Genomic DNA, 18,686 nt, shown 5'->3' with positions numbered 1-18,686 from the left:
ATACCATCTCTCCCTTCTAAAAAAAAAATTGCATTACACACACATGTATGTATACATATATGTATATTCACATGCATATATTTAGGTGTATATACATACATGTAAACATCATGTATCTATATTGTATGTGTATGTATATACACAGCTTTTGAAAACAAACTAAAGAAAGCATGAGGGTAGAAGTGGGGGCAGGGCAGAGGCCCAAGCTTTTATAAGCTTTTTCTGTAAGAACATATCAATAGAGCACAGCTTCACATTTAGGCAGTGAAGGCAGTTACCTGAGTGGTAGGATTTAAGGGGCTTCCGGAAAGTCACAATCCCCCAAAATATCTCCCTTGAAATTCAGTTTCAATCTATGCTTGAAATTTTATTCGCTTCATTTCTTTGAAAATGGAAATATTCATGAACCAATTCCTAAAATGGAACTAATTGCTTCCCAAATCTACTTTTCTCTTGAATGAAAGAACCAAAGTAAAATATCACCAAGGCCTCTTCGAGAGGGGAGATTCTGAAAAGATAAAAAGAGCCCAGAAGAGAAAATTGGGATATCTAAGACACACATAGTAGAATGTTAAAACCATTGCCTCCTTAGGAGTCAGAGAAGGAAGGAATGTTTTCAGAAAAACCTGGGAAGACTTTATGAATTGATGGAAAGTGAAGTAAACAGAAACAGGAGAATAATTTATACTATAATAGTAATATTGTAAAGACAATCAACTCTGAAAGACTTAGGAATTCTGAGCCATACAATAACAATACAACTTAATGATAAAACATACTCTCTACTTCCAGAAAGAAAGGTGATGGACTTAGATTGAAGCATATTTTCTTTTTCCTTCCTTTCTTTTTTCTTTTTGGATATGATCAACTCATAATTTTTTTTGCTTGACTATACATATTGGTAATGGGGTTTGTTTTTTCTTGCCTTCTCAATTATGTGGGAGGAAAAATGAGAGGGAAATAATTTGCATTTGAAAATAAAAATAAAATTGAATCAAAAGAAAAAAACCCAGAGGGTCTGGGTTTCAATTTATTTTTTGATGCTGCCTACCTCTGTGACCACAGGGAGAACATTTAATTTCCCTAGGACACATTTTCCTTTATAGGAAATGAGAAAGTTGGAGTAGACTGGTTTCTAAAGTCCCCATTGCACTTTAAATCTCTGGTGCTGTCACCAGCTTCATGGCCACATAAATAAAATACATTTTTTAATCATTTCTACATAAAGATCATAGGTGTTAGAGCTGTCAGTGACACTAAAAACCACTTATGCAGCAACATTACACAGTGAATAGAGAGCTGGACCCCAAATCAGGAAGATCTGAGTTCAAATCTAACCTCAGATACTTAAAAGTTTTGTGACTCTGGGCAAATCACTTGCCTCTATCCACCTCAGTTTCTTCAAATGTCATTTGAGAATAAACTAAACTAAAATAATAATTAAATATTAAACTACTAATAAACTAAAATAGGGAGTGAAACAAGTTCTTCCTCCCATGGTGGACAGGAGGATCAAGTGAGATATTTGTAAAGCACCTGGCACTTAATAAATGCTTGTTCCTTTCCAGGCTAATACATTCATTTTAAAGATGACAAAAATGAGGCAGAAAGAGATTAGGCGATGTTCCAAGTCAGAGAACTCTTTAACAGCGTAGTTCTTTAGTAAAGAAGAATTCATATATAATTCTATTATGTAGTATTATAATACCATAATGCAAATCTTCTAAGTCTTAGCCCAATGTAGTTTCTACTATGCTACAGTGACTGAAAACAATAGGATTTCTTACTTTTAAAGGAGAAGATAACAAATTATTTCTGCTTGAAAGAAAAAAAAAGTTTATCTGATGCTTTCTTTTTTTCAAGACCAAAAATAAATGTCATTACCACCCCAGCTTAAAAGAACATTTCTAATGTTATTTAAGCTTAAACCTTCTCCTACGTTGCTAGGAAGCTCTCATTGAAACCGGTTTCCCTTTTCTATGTCCTTGTAATAATGTTTTTATAGTTTCCAAAGCCTTCAATTCTTCAAGGTTAGTCACACTTTTTGAGAATTCACAGTAACCAATAAATATTTTGTCATATTTTGATTTTTCTTCTTCTCCTATTGTCTTTATATGTTCTGGATAAGTTCCTTCACAAACAATTTTGATCTCATTAACTCATAAATATTCACCAGGTTATTGGTGAATAACCAGGCACTGGAGATATAAAGACAAGAATGCTCTACAGAGCACCCTGTCTTCAAGGAGTTTACATTCTATTGTAGAGAGACGTTATGCATACAGAGAAGCAAATACAAGGTAATCTAAGGTGAAGAGACCACTAACAATTGGCCAGTTTAAAGAAAGTTCTACAGAAAATGCAATAGGCGAGGAAGGAAAAAGGAAGGGAAAAGAATAAGTATTTATACAGTGCCTATTACTATGTGCCAGGTACTAGTCTGCGTACATTTTACAAGTTATCTTACTTGAATCTCAAACTGAGAGACAAATAGAGGTTAAGTGACTTGACCAGGATCAAACATCTAGTAAGTGTCTGAGACTGCATTTGAACTCAGATCTTCTCAGACCATTGGTTCAGTGCTCAATCTACTGCACTTCACTGTCTCTACAAGTGAGTGTACTACTGCCTTCCCCAGTACTCCATCTTGGTCCCTTCACTCTATATTATGTATCTTGTCAATATATAGACTATGAACTTCTTAAGATCGAGAGCTGACATTCTTATTGTTGTTCTTACTGTTTTGCTTTCCTTTATGTCCCAGGCTTAGCTCAACTCTACCTAATAGTAGGTTATTAATAAATATCCCTTATCTTGATTTGAATCCTGAAGAAAGATAAGGATTTTTATTGTTAGAAATGAGGGGGGTATGCATTTCCAAGTATGGAGAGTGGTATCATTTTCACAAATCCACGTAAGCCAAATATATCCTAAAGGAAAATATTTCATTGAATTAAGGGCATCTCAGTTTTTATCTCTTTTCTTCTCATTCTGACTTTTCCCAGAATTTTTTTTTGGGTGGAGGAAAAGGCAAAGATCTAGGTAACTTTAGCTTCTTAGTTATTCAAACACTATATAATTTTATCTATATCTATGTCTGTCTATATCACTTTATTTTTATCAATAGTGTTACAATAGAAATATCTACAGTGGATACACGATCCCTACATCTCCATCAGGGGTCACTTTGTTTTATAGTGTGTCCTAATGGTAAACTTCTATTTTCCATCCACTCACTTAACAGCAGGGCTGTTATTACAATACTTAACCTGGAAATTAGAGTAGAAAAGGGCAGCAATTTGCTTCAGGCATGCAACGATTGCTTATTGTTTTGCATTCTTTTTCATAAGTGGATCAATATGAGAACCTTCAGGTGTTTTATATTAACAACAACAAAAATGTCAAAACAAAATTCCTAACAGAGGGAGGGAACAGCCTACGGGTCTTTACACTGGTTGCTAAAACTCCCAGGCCTTAGGATATAACTACATTGGTTATTCATGTGAGAGAATACACACAGAATATTGTGGGCCAGGAGAAAGTAAAAATGGTGTTTTTTTTTAAATAAAATATTGCAAACCAAGTTATAGAAACCATGTTTCACTAAAGTTAATCTTGTAAGTTAAAAAAAAACACATTTACAAAAAGTTGCTTGCTCAGATTAAGTTGTTAACAAAAAAAATTGTTCCTTTCTTTTGGGGTTATAGTATTGCAATACATTTTTAACAGTTCAAATTATATATAGACTCAAGTTTAATTCTAAATTAAAGAAAGAAAAGAATATAAATAAAAGAAAAATTAATACCACAATGATATTTATAGGATCTCAGATATAGAGCTCGAAAGGTCTTTGGAGGTCACCTAGTCCAACTAGGATAATGAAGACCCAGTGGGGTTAGTGAGTCGGCCAAGGTCACATAGGTAGTATATAGCTGAGCAGCTAGGTGGTGAAGTGGATAGAGTTCTAGGCCTGAAGTCAATAAAACTCATCTTCCTTAGTTCAAATCCAGCCTTACACAATTACTAGTTGTATAACCCTGGGCAAGTCATTTAACTCCATTTGCCTTAGTTTCCTCATCTCTAAAATGAGCTAAAGAAGGAAATATCTAAACCACGACATTATCTTTGCCAAGGAAACCCCAAATGGGGTCACAAAGAGTTGGACACTACTGAAACAAAAGAGTGACAACAAAGGTTGAGTTGAAATTTGAACCAAGGACCACAAACTTGAAATCTAGCATTCTTTACATTACCTTACGCTTTACTCTCAATTACTTGAACCAGTTATCAGCTAATCAACAAATATTTTTAAATGCTTACTATGTGCCAGGTACTGTGCTATGATCTAGGAACACATAGACAAATATGAAACCACTGTCACTTCCTGTCCACAAGGGGCTTATGTTATTAGGAAAAACAACATGTATACGTAAAAGTAAACAGAAAGCATAAACAAAGAAAATACAAGGTAATTTTCAGAGGGGAAAAGCAGAAGCCACTAGGGGATCTGGAAAGGGTCCCTGTATGAAGTAGCACTTGAACTGAAATTTGAAGGGAGCTTGGGATCTTAAGAATTGGAAGTGAAGAAGAGAGGCATTCCATGTGGGAAACAGCCTAGGCAAAGGCAGGGAGGTTAGGAGGTGGGATAACTGATAGGAGATAACTCAGTTTAACTGGATTGTAGAGGACATGAGGGGGATAATCAGTCTGGAATCTAAAATCTGGAAAGATAGGCTGCAATCAGTTTGTAAAATGTTTTAAATGGCAAATGAGGTTCTGTTTTATCCTATGGACAAAAGGAAGCTACCACAGTATTTTTTTTTTAATTGGGAGATTACATGAACAGAACTGCTTTTTAGGAATGTCACTCTGGGGAGGCAGAGTCAAGATGGCAGAGTAGAAATAGGACTTCCATGCGGCTCTGGCTCCCACCCCCTCCAATTTATGTAAAAAGTGACTGAAAAAACTTTGGAGCTACATAACCCACAAAATGACACAGAGAAGCTGACCTCCCACTGAGAACAGCCCGGCAGGCTGGCAGGAGGCAGCCAGTGCAGTGCTCTGGGAGCTGAGCCCAGCCCCTCTGGAACCCAAGGTTTTTAGTCTCAGGGTGGGCCTGATCAGCCACCAGCTGGAGGGACTTCAGATCACCAGCATCTGTGGCAGTTTGCAGAATTATCAACCCATAGATGCTAAGGACTAAGTGAGAGGTGAGTGCAATGTGGACTTTGGGATCTGGTAGTTTAGAAGTGCAGTTGGTCTTTATCCCCTTGAGGGAGAAATAGCTGAGGCGTTGCTGCCATGCAGTCACCACCACGTGGCAGCTTCAGCTCCTGGATGAAGGAGGGGGGACCTCTTGTAGGGGGACCAAGATTGTAGGGGGACCAAGAAACGAGTCTGAAGGGTAATCACTCTAGCTTTAACCTGCTTGGATCTGGATCCCTGTCTAGGGTGGAGGTCCTGGGGTGTGTGACCAGCTTGTCAGAGCATGTGGAGGCTTCAGAGAAGGCACCCAACTAATACCTTTGGCAGGTGAGAAAACCCCAGCATTGGTATGGAGCTCCCCTGTCTGATAGCAGAGTCCTACTGTGGCAAAAAGCCCAAAAGTCAAGTAATTGAGTGGTAACATGAGTAGGCAAAGGAAGCAAAGCAAGCAGAGCAATACAACTTTACACTCCTATTTTGGGGACAAAAAGGATCAAAGCATGGAACAGGAGGAAGACAGTGAAGTCAGAACTCTTGCACCAAAAGCTTCCAAGAAACATACAAGTTGATTACAGGCCATAGAAGAGCTTATAAAGGATTTTGAAAACCAAATAAGAGAAGTGGAGGAAAAACTGGGAAGAGAAATGAGAACAATGCAAGAAAATTATGAAATGAGAGTCAACAACCTGACTGAAGAAAATAAACATCTTAAAAAATAGACTAACTCAAATGGCAAAGGGGGCTCAAAAAAGCAATGAGGAGAAGAATGCCTTAAAAAGCCAAATTTGCCAGATGGAAAAAGAATCTCAGAAGCTCACTGAAGAGTATTATTCCTTCAGAATTAGACTGGAGCAAATGGAAGCTAGTGACTTTATGAGAAATCAAGATACTATTAAACAGATCCAAACAAATGAAAGAATAGAAGGCAATGTGAAATATTTCATTGGGAAAACCACTGACCTGGAAAATAGATCAAGAAGAGATTATTTAAAAATTATTGGACTACCTGAAAGCCATGATAAAAAAAAAGAACCTAGAAATCATCCTTCAAGAAATTCTCAAGGAAAATTGCCCTGATGTTTTAGAACCAGAGGGCAAAATAGAGCTTGAAAGAATTCAGCGATCACCTCCTGAAAAAGATCCCCAAAAGAAAACTCCTAGGAATATTATAGCCAAGTTCCAGAATTCCCAGATCAAAGAGAAAATATTACAAGTAGCCATGAAGAAACAATTTGAATATTGTGGAAAATCAATCACAATAACACAGGATCTGGCAGCTTCGACACTTAGGGATCGAAGGGCTTGGAATATGATATTCTGGAGGGCAAAGGAGCTGGGATTAAAACCAAGAATCACCTATCCAGCAAAACTGAGTATCATGTTTCAGGGAAAAATATGGTCATTCAGTGGAATAGAGAACTTTCAAGTATTCTTGATGAAAAAACCAGAGTTGAATAGAAAATTTGACAGTCAGATACAAGAAGCAAGAGAATCATGAGAAGGTAAACAGGGAAAAGAAATCATAAGGAACTTATCAAAGTTGAACTATTTACATTCCTACATGGAAAAACAATAATTGTAACTTATGAAACTTTTCTCAATATGAGAATAATTGAAGGGAATAAAAATGTGTATGTATATATAGGTGTGTGTATGTGTGTGTGTGTATGTCTATGTAGGAGGGTATGTGGGCATATGAATACATATGTGAATGTGTGTATATATATTTACGGTATACATAGATAGAGGGCACAGGACCAACTTAATAGGAAGGGATGATACTTAAAAGGTGAAATTAAGAGGTGAGAGAGGAATATAATGAGAGGAGATGGGGAGAGACAGAATGGGGTAAACTATCTCATATAGAAGAGTCAAGGGAAAATGGTTACAATGGAGGGGAAGAACAGGAAGGCAAAAGGGAATGGGTCAACCTTATTCTCACTGAATTGGGCTTAGGGAGGGAATTACATACACACTAAATAGGGTATCTCACCCTACAGGAGAGTAGAGGGGAAGGGGATGAGAGGGGGGATGATGTAAGGGAGGGCAGGCTGGGGGGGACGGAAGTTGGAAACACCCACTTTTGAAAAGGAACAGGATCAAAGTGGAGAATAGAATAAGTGGGAGCTGGAATAGGAGGGAGGGAAATATAGTCAGTCTTTTACAATATATTCACTATGGCATTGTTGTGCATAGCTACACATGTACAACCTATATTGAATTGCTTGTCTTCCCAGGAAGGGTGGGTGACAAGGGAGGAAGGGTTTTAATCTGGAATTCAAAGTTTTAAAATCAAATGTTAAATATATATCAATCTTATTTTACATGTAACTGCGAAATAAGATATACAGGCACTGGGGCAGAGTAATGCACCATGCCCTACTGGAAAGTCAGAGGGGGTGTGGGAGAAGATATGGGAGAGAGCAGATTGGAGGAGGGGATATCCAGTGGGTAGGGGCAGTGGTAGGGGAAAAATGGGGAGAAAATTTGTAACTCGAAATCTGGAGGAAATGAATGATGTAAAGTGGAAGTTAATAAAGCATTTGAAAAAAAGCAAAAAAACTATAAAAAATTTTAAAAAGAATTCTTTAAAAAAAAGAATATCACTCTGGCAGCTGAGAGGGGGATCAATTTGAAAGGGAAAGGACTTAAGTTTGCATTATTTCTGTCTTTTTTTTTTGCTACACATTAGCATCCCTACCTCAGGACAAGACAAAAAAGCAAATGAAACTCAAACTGTGTCTCCTTGTTAAAGAATCTGATATACTGAGATTTGAGGAAATAGATTGAACCTGTTCACTAAAATTGCATTTGGGGAATTATCTCTGGACTTAATTTATCCATTCATTTCTCTCTACCCTAACCTCTAGATAGCTAAGCAGTACAGAACTTTGTGCCTGGAGTTAGGAAGACCTGAGTTCAAATTCAGCCTCAGACACTTACTAGATTTGTGACTTTAGACAAGTTACTTCACCTCTATCTGGTTCAGTTGCCTTAAATGTAAAATTGGAATAATAACATTTAGGGACAGTTAAGTGGTGAAATGGATAGAGTACTAGGACTGAGGTTAGGAAGACTCATCTTCCTGAGTTCAAATCTGGCCTGAGACACTTACTAGCTATGTGACCTTAGGCAAGTCACTTGACCCTGTTTGCCTCAGTCTCTCATCTGTAAAATGAGCTAGAGGGGGAAATGGAAAACCACTCCAGTATCTTTGCCAATAAAGCCCCAAATGGGGTCACAAAGAGTTAGACATGGCTGAAATGACTGAACAACAACTACAAAATCACATCTCCCAGGGTTGTTTTGGGGATCAAATGAGAAAATATTTGCAAAGTACTTTAGCACAGTACCTGACACAAGTAGGTCCTTAGTAAATGCTTGTTCCCTTCCCCTTTGCCAAGATAAATGAAAATTGAAAATATGTTTTAACTTTTTATTTTGGGGAATATAGGGCAAATGGATGTCCATTCACGGTCTTCTGGTTTACAAGTGTTCCTTATCTGACCAATGCAAAGCAACACCATGGATGATTTCAGTATTACTATCAGGATAACCAAAAATCTGGGTGAAGAGAATACACAGCATAGTCAGGATTTTAAAATCTGACTAATTAATGTCTCCCTATTAATCTGAAGCCTCCCTCATACTAAGAAAGCCCTCTGAAAATAAACCATTAAGAGCCAACCATGCAGATAAAGAAAAGCAATTAAAAGGCACAACCTATCCTACATATATTTAGGTTTAACAGAACGCTGTTGACAACTTCACAAGCTCCAGAGCTGAAACCTGATCCTCTCCCTTAGATTTGTTATATTTTATTTTTAGAAGTAGTTACTTCCCTCCGGTAAATGGTTAGCGAGTGCACCACCAGGTCTGCACAAGACAAAACTAAAAACAGAACCTGGTGAACTAAGAATATATTAACACATAGAAAAGGGGTCCAAATCTGGTCCTACACAGCCTGTCAGTCTCTTTGACAATCAAAACAGGAACCCTATGCTGACATTTTGCCAATTAACACGAAGTGAATTGTACTTGAATTATTTCCTAGGCATGTTCAGGATATGAGTCTTCCCAAGTGCCTCTTCTCTCACTCCATAATTATAATCAACTACAAAAGCAATTTCCCCTATAGCTTGTTTTATTAATTCTCCTTTTTGTATCATACAATATAAATGTTTCTCTTTGAAATTCAGACTAATTTTGAATTTTCCCCACTGGGAAAAGCTTCTTCAAGAAAGAGCTGTAGAGTGTTTTAAGGATCATAGAGCTGGAAGGAACTTTAGAGGTTATCTAGTCATTAATATAGCTATATATTATATATAAATGTATAGATATCTTTTTTATATCACCTTCACTTCTGAATATATCCTTCCCCACCCAATGAACTATCCTTTGTAACAAAAAATAAAATGAAATAACAGAGTTGGGAGGGGGAAGGGTTAGAAATAATTTAGCAAAACTAATACAGTATCAACCAAACCTAACAGTACATGTGATCCAATCCATTGATTTTTTTCCATATGGGGAAACTGAGGGCTAGAAAGGCTAAATGACTTGCCTGAGGTCCAGAGTTAGTAAATGTTGCAGCTAAAAAATCAGTTCCAAGTACAATGTAATTGGATTACCTTGGATTGGGTGGCATAACACTAACTGTAGGGATAAGAAGCATTAAATCAGTGATGTCCCTGACAAGATGGTTCACAGAATATAAAGAAGAGGGAAGGTAATCAGGGGGAAGAAAACAACAGCTATTTGTACTGCATGCCCTTCAATTTATCACTATTATCGTAAGACTCACTTATTACCAATGTCATCATTTGAAGTTTATTTCCTCACTCATGCCCAGGACTGTGATCTACAAAGCCTTCTCTTATCTATCTTAAATAGTTTCCTGCTCTCTAACTAAATTCCAAATCTTTACCCACCAATACAAAACCAAACTCCCCCTAGTCCATTTTAAGAATTAGCAGTACTATCAGTTCTTATACAGAAATTCTGGAGAACAACAATTTAATATCAGAGTCAACTTTACCACTGTCCCAAACTCTCTTGTGACAAGTTACTGGAACTTTATTTCTTTCTAGGGAAAGACATCACCTTATCCTCCCTCTTTCCTCTCTCCCACAGAAGAAGGTGGGAGTTATACATAATGGTATTTGCATAGTAAGTAATTTAATTTTCAAGCTCACTGTACCTCTCAGGGCCTCAGTTTCCTCATCTGTAAATAGAGGGTACTAGCCCATTTTCTCTTCCTATCATAAAATTCCTGAATGAAACCTTTATTCCTGTTTTTATTTCCCATTACACTCACTCCCACCATAATGTTCCTCCATTCTTTCAGCCTGCTCATCCCCATTTCTTCCACTATGTGATACTTATTTTAGTTCTTCAGAGGCAACGGTCTTCCATGTATCACTGACATATAGCAACATCAATACCATGTTAGTATTGAAAAGGTGGGATTTCCTTTTCAAGAGGAGCTTAATGTCAATGGAAGAGGTTCATAATTTCCTAAAAGCTCTTCTGTTCAACTCTGCTATACCAAAGTGTTGGCCAATTTTACTGTCTTTCCTATATATACTTACTATATGACAAGCTCTGTGGGTTTTCATCCCAATGCATGTTATGATTTAGGTAGTAGATATTCTTTGACCATTTAGACTTTCTTGTGTGGATAAAGAGGCCAAAGTCCTTGGAGGAATGGATTTTGTATATTCATATATATGTGCGTGTTTTCTACCCCAATGGAATATAAGCTCCTTGAGGGCAAGGACTGTTGTCAATATTTTCTTTGTATCCTCAGAGTCTAAAATATAGGTAATTAATAAATGTTTGATTAATTGACTAGATTCTATTAATTCAGACTTTGTTATAATTCAGAGAAAAGCTGAGCTGTTTTTCACTTTGTAAAATTTTTTGTGGTCTAAAATTATCAAATAACAGTGTATAAAACACTGCTGGAAAAGTAAATGTTTTAAATGCTTTAGAGGCACTTTTTAAAACTATGAAACCATAAACTTCTGTTATTTACAGCTTGTTTTTTTTTTTAAAAAAGCATGTATTAACTTTAACAAGGTAGAAACCAAATCACCGTTTGTTCTTATTCCTATTTTGAAATCCTTTTCTGTGTTTTAATCCAGTAATTTCACTGCTGCTATTATTCTTGTTTACTTATATATAATCAGTTTATATGTTCTTTTGTTTCTGCTTCTTTCATTTGGTATCATTTCACACATCTTCACGTATTTTGTGTGTTTTTCATGCAATAGAATAATATTATATTAAATTCACATATCACAATTTGTTAGCCATCCTCCCAATCATTGGACATATGGAATGTGCTTCTGGATTCTTGCTGTGGCAAATAACAATTTTTCAAAAGCACTTATTTTCATTCAAACATAATTGACACTCTCCAAACTGTTCATATGCCTTCAGTATAGGTTAAAACTAAGCCTGGTTTGAATTACTATAAATACTTAAGAGTATTTAAATTGCATTTCTTTTCAAAATTCTAAGGAGTTTTATTTTACACTAATTAAGACCAAACGCCTCCTCAATTAGTCCTAATTATGGAGGATTTATTTTATTTTTCAATTAAATTAAAAAGTTAGAACTTTTCTTGGCACATAGTGATTTCTTTCCTTTTTTAGACCAAATCCTACCTTTTACAAGAGGTTTTCCAGGTCCCCCTCAGTGCTAATACCTTAACTCTGAGATTACCTCCAATTTGCAACTATCTGCAACAACTATATGTATAAAGTTGTTTGAATATTATCTCTTCCCCATACCCCCATTAGAATGTGAGGTCCTTGAAGACAGGGATTATGTTTTTGCCTCTCTTTAAATCCCCAGTGCAGTGCCTGGCATTTAGTAAGCCCTTAACAAATGCTTGTTGACTGAGTGAACTTGTGATTTCTGCCCAAATCAACACCTTCTCTACATTTTATAGTCTTAAAGAGCTTCCTGGGAACCAAGAAGTTAAGTGATTTGGGCATGGTCACAAACAAGACATGAACCCAGGTCCTCAAAGACCAGCTCACTATCCACTGTGCCATACCACCTCTCACACACACTTAATAAGTGTTTCTTCAATTGAACTGAATTGAAATTGCTATAGTGGAAAAGAGTTATGCAACATTCACATATTTGAAACTGTAAGAATCTCTAAGAAGGAAAGGGAAGACTATTTTAGCCTGTTACTAAGTAATATAAGAACAAGAGAATTAAAATTAAATTAGACCAAATGTTATGGAAAACCTCCCAGAATCCTTCAAAGATACATGATGGAAGTTCTATCACCTAAAGGTCAACAGGGCAAAGGAATGACTAAATGTACTATAAGCAATTCCACCCCAGGAGGTGGTTGGACAGGATGGACTCTTCAACCTTTATCATATCTATTTCTTGTGACTGAGTGATTCACAGGACGAGGATATGACCAACTTTTGGTTAGTTGCCAAAAAGCTGGCCTGACTACCTGACTTGGCTGTGACTGTCATGGGAGTGGCGGCAGGAAGTAGGAAGAGAGCCATCCAAAGCCAAAGTATCCAACAGTCAATGTCCTTCATGGCCCCTGGATTTCAGGTGAACAAGTGGCCACAAACCTGCAAAAGAGAAAGTTTTCTGATTGATGCTAATTTTACCAAATTCCATTTATTTCCCTCTTCACAAATAAAACTACCATAAAAAGAAAAAACATGTGCATTATTATGTAACATGGCTGTCTTAGTATACATTAAAATGTTCTGAGAAACTTTACAGCTTAGTTTCAGATATGTGACCAATGAGAAATAGGGTGGCTTAGTTGTTAGAGAAAAGCCACAGAGCTAGGAAAACCATCATCCCAGGATAGCTTCTTACACTAACTGGTTGGGTGACCTTGAGCTAGTCACTTAGCATTGCAGTGTGTTGGGCAATTTTCTGAAACTGAATTTTGGAGCAGCTTGGACCAGGGGCTGGTAAATCCTATTCACCACCTGTTTTTCAGCACGGCCAGTGAGCTAAGAATGATTTTTACATCTTAAAATGCAATGAAATTTTATTTACAAATGTTAAAAAAAACATTCTTAGGTCTAGGGCTGTAGAAAAGCAAACAGGTGGCAGGCCTGAAGGCAGTGTGCCAGTCTCTAAATTAGATAATCAAACTGAATTGAGAAAACCAGGGGGAAAAAAGTCTTAATTGCCTAGGACAAATGAAGTGTTATGCAAGACCTGGAGGCTTTAAAAAACTCATTAAAAAAAAAAACTTCAGTCACCATCTCCTCTGGTACCCTAAATACAGATGTAATCAGCAGTCAGTAGAACTATAGTTACCAATTTTTCTTTCTGTTGTATCAGTCACTGAGGCCAGTCTTTGGCAGAAATGTAAATATTATAACATCTATACTTCTCTACTTAACTCCTCTTTTCAGCTTTTTCAACCTGGGGGAATCAATGTTTAAGAAATGGTACCTGCTTTTTATTAATTTGAAATTTCGTTGAGGACAAAAGATATTAACAAGTGAATAATCCAATGCCAAAGCAAGACATGCTTCATGATGTCAATCTTTTACCACCTTCCCCTCCCATCAAACATCCCTCTTTTGGTTTTCATTCCTTTGGAACTCTGTTTACTGTTAGGTTGCAAAAGATAGTGAAGAGTTAGTAAGATAAATTAATCCCTTTTAATGAGTTAGCTCACTAATATGTATGGTATGGGAAAAAAAGACCACTGGTCTTGGATTCAGACCAGAGTTTGAATCTCAGCTCTACCACTTAAGTAACCACAAATTACTTAACCTTTCTAAGGTTCATCTTTCTCATATGTAAAGTCAGGCTAATACTAGGTATCTCCAATGCCTTAAGTTAATGGAATGAATTCTCTGGGAAATTTGTAAAATGAAATGGAACTGGTAGGAGTGTAGGATAGGATAGATCTAGGGGTAAAATAGAGAGAATTAAATAAAATATATATCTCCTCCCCTCAAATAAACCAAAATGAATGAAAAGGAAAATGCTAAATAAATTTAGTTTTGTGTTTTCATTTTTATACTTCAAGGCTGTGCATGAATTCTGTCATTTCACTCTAGGGAATGTGACTGAAATGACTCACTCCACAAAAAAAGCATTCACTAGAAAACCTGTCAGACCAATCAGCTTCATCCTTTCTGAGTATCAGCATGGTATAATAAATAGCACATTGGACTGGGCATCAGGAAGACCTTGGTTCAAATATGCCTCAGACACTTATGAATCATAGATTTAGTATTGAAAAAAATCTCAGAGATCAAATACAACTCTTCCATTTTACAGATGAAGGAACTGAGGCCCAGGGAAATTAAGTGACTTGCCCAGGTTATATAGATAGAAAGTCTTGGAAGCAGGATTCAAACTCAGGTCTCCCTGTCTCCAGGTCTAGTCCTCTCTGCATTATACTATGCTTTCTCAAACAAGATGTGATATTTTCTTTTTACGTGGTGGAATTTCAAAGGACTAAGGACTAGCACAAACTGGGAAATTTTGAAGCAGAATCATAGGCTTAAAGCCCATCTAGTTTGACCCCTTCATTTTGCAGACAACAAAGCAGAGACACAGTTAAGCTAAATTATTTGCCCATTAAGCAGAATTTGAACCTAGATCTTCTGACTCCAAGGCCAACACTCTTTCCATCCTACCATACTTACTAGCTATGGGACCTTAGGCAAGTCACTTCATTGTTTGCCTCAGTTTCTTCAACTGTAAAATGGAGATATTACCTATTCCCAGGGTTGTTGTCTGAGGATCAAATGAGATAATTTGTTGAGTGATTATTTAGCACAGTGCCTGGCACACAGTAGTAGGTACTACATAAATCCTACCTATTACTATTATTATCATCATCATCATCTTATTTCTTAAGTGTGTGACTCTGGACAAGTCACTTTACCTCTAAGGCCCTGCTTTTTTCTCCATTTATAAAATGAGGGGCTTAGACTTCATGGTCTCTAGGGTCTTAGGATTTATGATCTTATGAACCTTTCCCTACCTCTGACCCTGCTGCAAGTCACTAAAATTTCCATCATTAAATTAACTATTTAAGGGCTTTCTGGAGACAGATTTGAGTTATTGTTTTGTTTTAAAGAGGTAATAATAACATAGCACTTTGCAAAGTCCTGTGTAAATGTGTAATAAATAAATATTGTGTAATAATAAATAAAAAATGTGTAATAAATAAAAACACGTGTTATAGTGAAGATTCAAGGCCTCTAGTGCATAGCAACACCCCCATGTCACTGTTTTTCAGACTTTGCTTCATAAATACCAATGCCTTGAACCAGCTGTGTTTTAATGACTACAACAATATGTTAAATAGCCTATTTGCCTCCTTGATTCTACCACTCCAATCCATCATATGAAAAGCAACAAGAACATGTAATCCTATTACTGTGCTCCAAAATCTACAGTTATACCTTCCATATTACAGCTAAACTTTTTTGCTTGAAGATCATCTACCTTTGCCTCTTCTTCTGCCTCTCTCCCCTCCCCCACCCACCTCACTATCTAACTACCCTCATCTCCTGTTACACTCCAACTTGGATTCTCTGTTTCAGCCAGGCACATGACTTGCTCACCCCTGACTCTAAGCCTTGACACATGCCATTCCTTTTGCCTGGAATGCCCTCCTTGCTCTATTTGGGCAAACCACACTATTACCTGACTGTAATATTTTGTTCAAGATTCACTTCCCCTATGAAGTCTTTCCTGACTAATTCCATCCAGATCCATTCATTTCCATCATTTCTGCTTTATATAATAATATTGGAAGAGTAAGGAAAGGCTTTAGGTAGAAGGTAGTGCTGAATTGAGTCTTGAAGGAAGTAGAATTTTCTAAGAAAGAAAAGGAAAGAGGGACTTATGTCCAGGGAAAAGGCACAGAGATGGAAGATGAGTTGCTGTATGTGAGGAATAGCAAGAAGGTGAGTTTTTAAAATCATAGCAAAAGAGACTTAGGTATGACAGAAGAAAAGTTTGCTTACCAAAAAGGTGACTTTAAAATCAAATAATATGCTGAATATTAAATTCTCTTCCTAGAAAGTTTTAAGAATAAGATAAGCATCCACATTTGTTGGATGGTTTACTTGCCATGATACCTGTAGGAGTCAGTGATTCAGATACAGAAAGTCACAGTAGGGATAATGATTTTTAATCACCTTTCAACTTTCTTTTTTGCTATCTGAATGGCATTCTCAATGTTGAGGTTCAGAATGAACTAACTATTTCCTAAGATTTCTCTACCTCTTCTGGGGGAAAAAGTAGAAATCAGACATTGAAATTCCTCAGAGTTTTTAGTAATAGGACTGGACATATTTTATGTAGGAAACCCTCCTGCTAGTGTTCATTCCCCTTCTCTCCCAGGGAATTAACTCTCTACTTCCAGACCATCTTCCTCTTGTCCTACTTGGAAGGTTATTCACACTGATCAACTTCTTCTCAAAAGGTGGTTTTTACTGGGATACTTTTCAGGACCTCATTCACATCCACAGTTCAAATAGCAACATCTTCACAGGTAATTTCCAAGTCTACAAAGTGAGAAAATCCCATGCCTACATAAATTGTCCTAAAAGTTGATGCCTAAAAACATAGGATCGCTGACCCCAAAGCAAGAAGGTAGCCTCAGAAGCCATCTAGACCAACCCTCTCATTTTACAAATGAGGAAACTGAAACCCAAGGAGCCTGTGTCCTCTCCAAGATCAAATAGTACAATAGATCAAGAGAGAGATTTATTCTTTCTGCAGTAATACCTTGTCTCCACAGGGCTCATTTAAGAAAATTCTATTGTGTAAAGGACCAACAATTCAATTCAATTAAATAAGCATTTAATCAATGCCTGAATGTGGTAGATAGTGGTGATAAAAATACAAAAACAAATAGCCACTGCTCTCAAGTATCTTCCATTTAACTGGAGGATACAATGTGAAGGTAAGGTGGAGTGAGCTGGAAAGACCACTAGCAGGTTGGGGTGGGGAGGGATCAGTATAGGTTTCTTTTAGGTAAGGAGCTCCTAAAGTGTGTGTGTGTGTGTGTGTGTGTGTGTGTGTGTGTGTGTGTGTGTGATTGACCCTTTTGGAGGTCTGATGAAATCTACGAAACTTCTTATGAGGATATGTTTAAGTGCATAAAACACAGGATTACAAAGGAAACCAATTGTATAGAAATAAAGATGTAATTTTTTCCCCATCCAAATTCACAGACTCCCCCTTCCTTCCTGCCAAGTTTCCAGGGACACCAAGTTAAGAATCCTTACTTTAAAAGCTGCCACTTGAACTGCACTCCCCAAGAATGTGAACAGATCTTGTTTTAGTTTAAAAAAATCACAGCAGTGGTCATAAAATCATAGATTTAGAGTCCAGAATGGCCTCAGAAGTCATTTAGTCCAGGTCCTCTCATTTCATAGAGTGGGAAACTGAAGCCCAGAAATTTTAAATGAGTTGCTAGCATTTGAACCCATCTTGTCCTCTTATTCCAAATTCAGAACTCTTTCTGTTAACGCCAGAGGTAGGGACAAAGTGAAAGTTCTGGCTCCCTATTTCTTCTTCTGACTTTAACTATGCACTTCTTACCCACACTGCCACTTCTGGGATGGTGCAAAGTGCTTCCGGGAGCCCTTGCTATTCTCATCTCCTTGTCCTTCTCAATTCTTCTGAGCCTTCCAAAGCCAGGATAATACAGTCATTCATATTTACACAGAGCTTTCAGGTTTACAAGGCACTTTCCCCACAGTGGGAATTCTATGAGATAAGTAGTGTAAACATGTAAACATGATTATGGGTAAAGGAGTGTGGTGAGAGTTGGAAAGGAAGGGGAGGGAACAATTTCAGTTATTTCTGCCTAAGCCCAAACCCCAAATTCTCGCTTTTTGATGTTCCTAGATTTTCCTTTCAAATTGTTCTCTCAAACCCTGATACCGAGTCCCACTCAGTCCCTTCGATACTATTCAATATAACTAACATGTATTAGGAGCCCATGGTGTGCAGGGTTCCTAATACTCCATCCCACCCATTTCCTCTCTCCCCTAGCTTGTCTCCCAAACTAGTTTCAGCTTTTCTGGGTAGTGTTAGCTGCATGCACCTCGCTCACACTAGTTATTCAGTGCTATCATTGTCTCTTTCTTCGTTTTGGACCTAACCTAGCCTGTCCCCAGCTCCTCTCCATGCACCTCCTCCCCTGCTTCCGCCCTGCCGGGTCCCGCTAGGTCTCTGGTTCAGCCTCTGGCACGCTCCTCTGGCTGCTAACTGGCTTCCTTGCCGCCCCACTTGGGGATAGTGCGCTTGGCTCCACGCCAACAAACTTCTGCGGGACCCTGCAGCGCCCTAGCTGGGCTGCGCCCGAGTCTTGAGACTGCGCGCTGAGGGAGGCGACAACACTCCCACGGCGCCTGAGACCACACGAACAGCGGCCGGCGTTCGTGCCGCGGCGCCGGCACCAGCTAGGGCCGCGGAAGGCATTCGCTCAG

General features: G+C 37.7%; 1 protein-coding gene across 1 annotated transcript in view; it reads right to left on the bottom strand.

Annotated features, from left to right (window-relative positions):
• The window catches only part of COL19A1 (collagen type XIX alpha 1 chain), a 426,484-nt gene that overhangs the window by 406,797 nt on the left and 1,001 nt on the right, over positions 1 to 18,686 (bottom strand). Inside the window, exon 2 of the mRNA XM_069070725.1 lies at positions 12,692 to 12,818. Within this exon, the coding sequence (XP_068926826.1) occupies positions 12,692 to 12,782 (91 nt within the window). The 5' untranslated portion in view covers positions 12,783 to 12,818. The remainder of the gene's footprint in view (positions 1 to 12,691; positions 12,819 to 18,686) is intronic.

Source organism: Petaurus breviceps, unplaced genomic scaffold (assembly GCF_028583685.1).
Source record: "Petaurus breviceps papuanus isolate PSGF00001 unplaced genomic scaffold, PetGlider_PUasm1.0 90822, whole genome shotgun sequence".
NCBI classification, from domain to species: domain Eukaryota; kingdom Metazoa; phylum Chordata; class Mammalia; order Diprotodontia; family Petauridae; genus Petaurus; species Petaurus breviceps.
The sequence above is the reverse complement of the archived record's forward strand: the minus strand, read 5'-3'. Positions and strand labels throughout refer to the sequence as shown.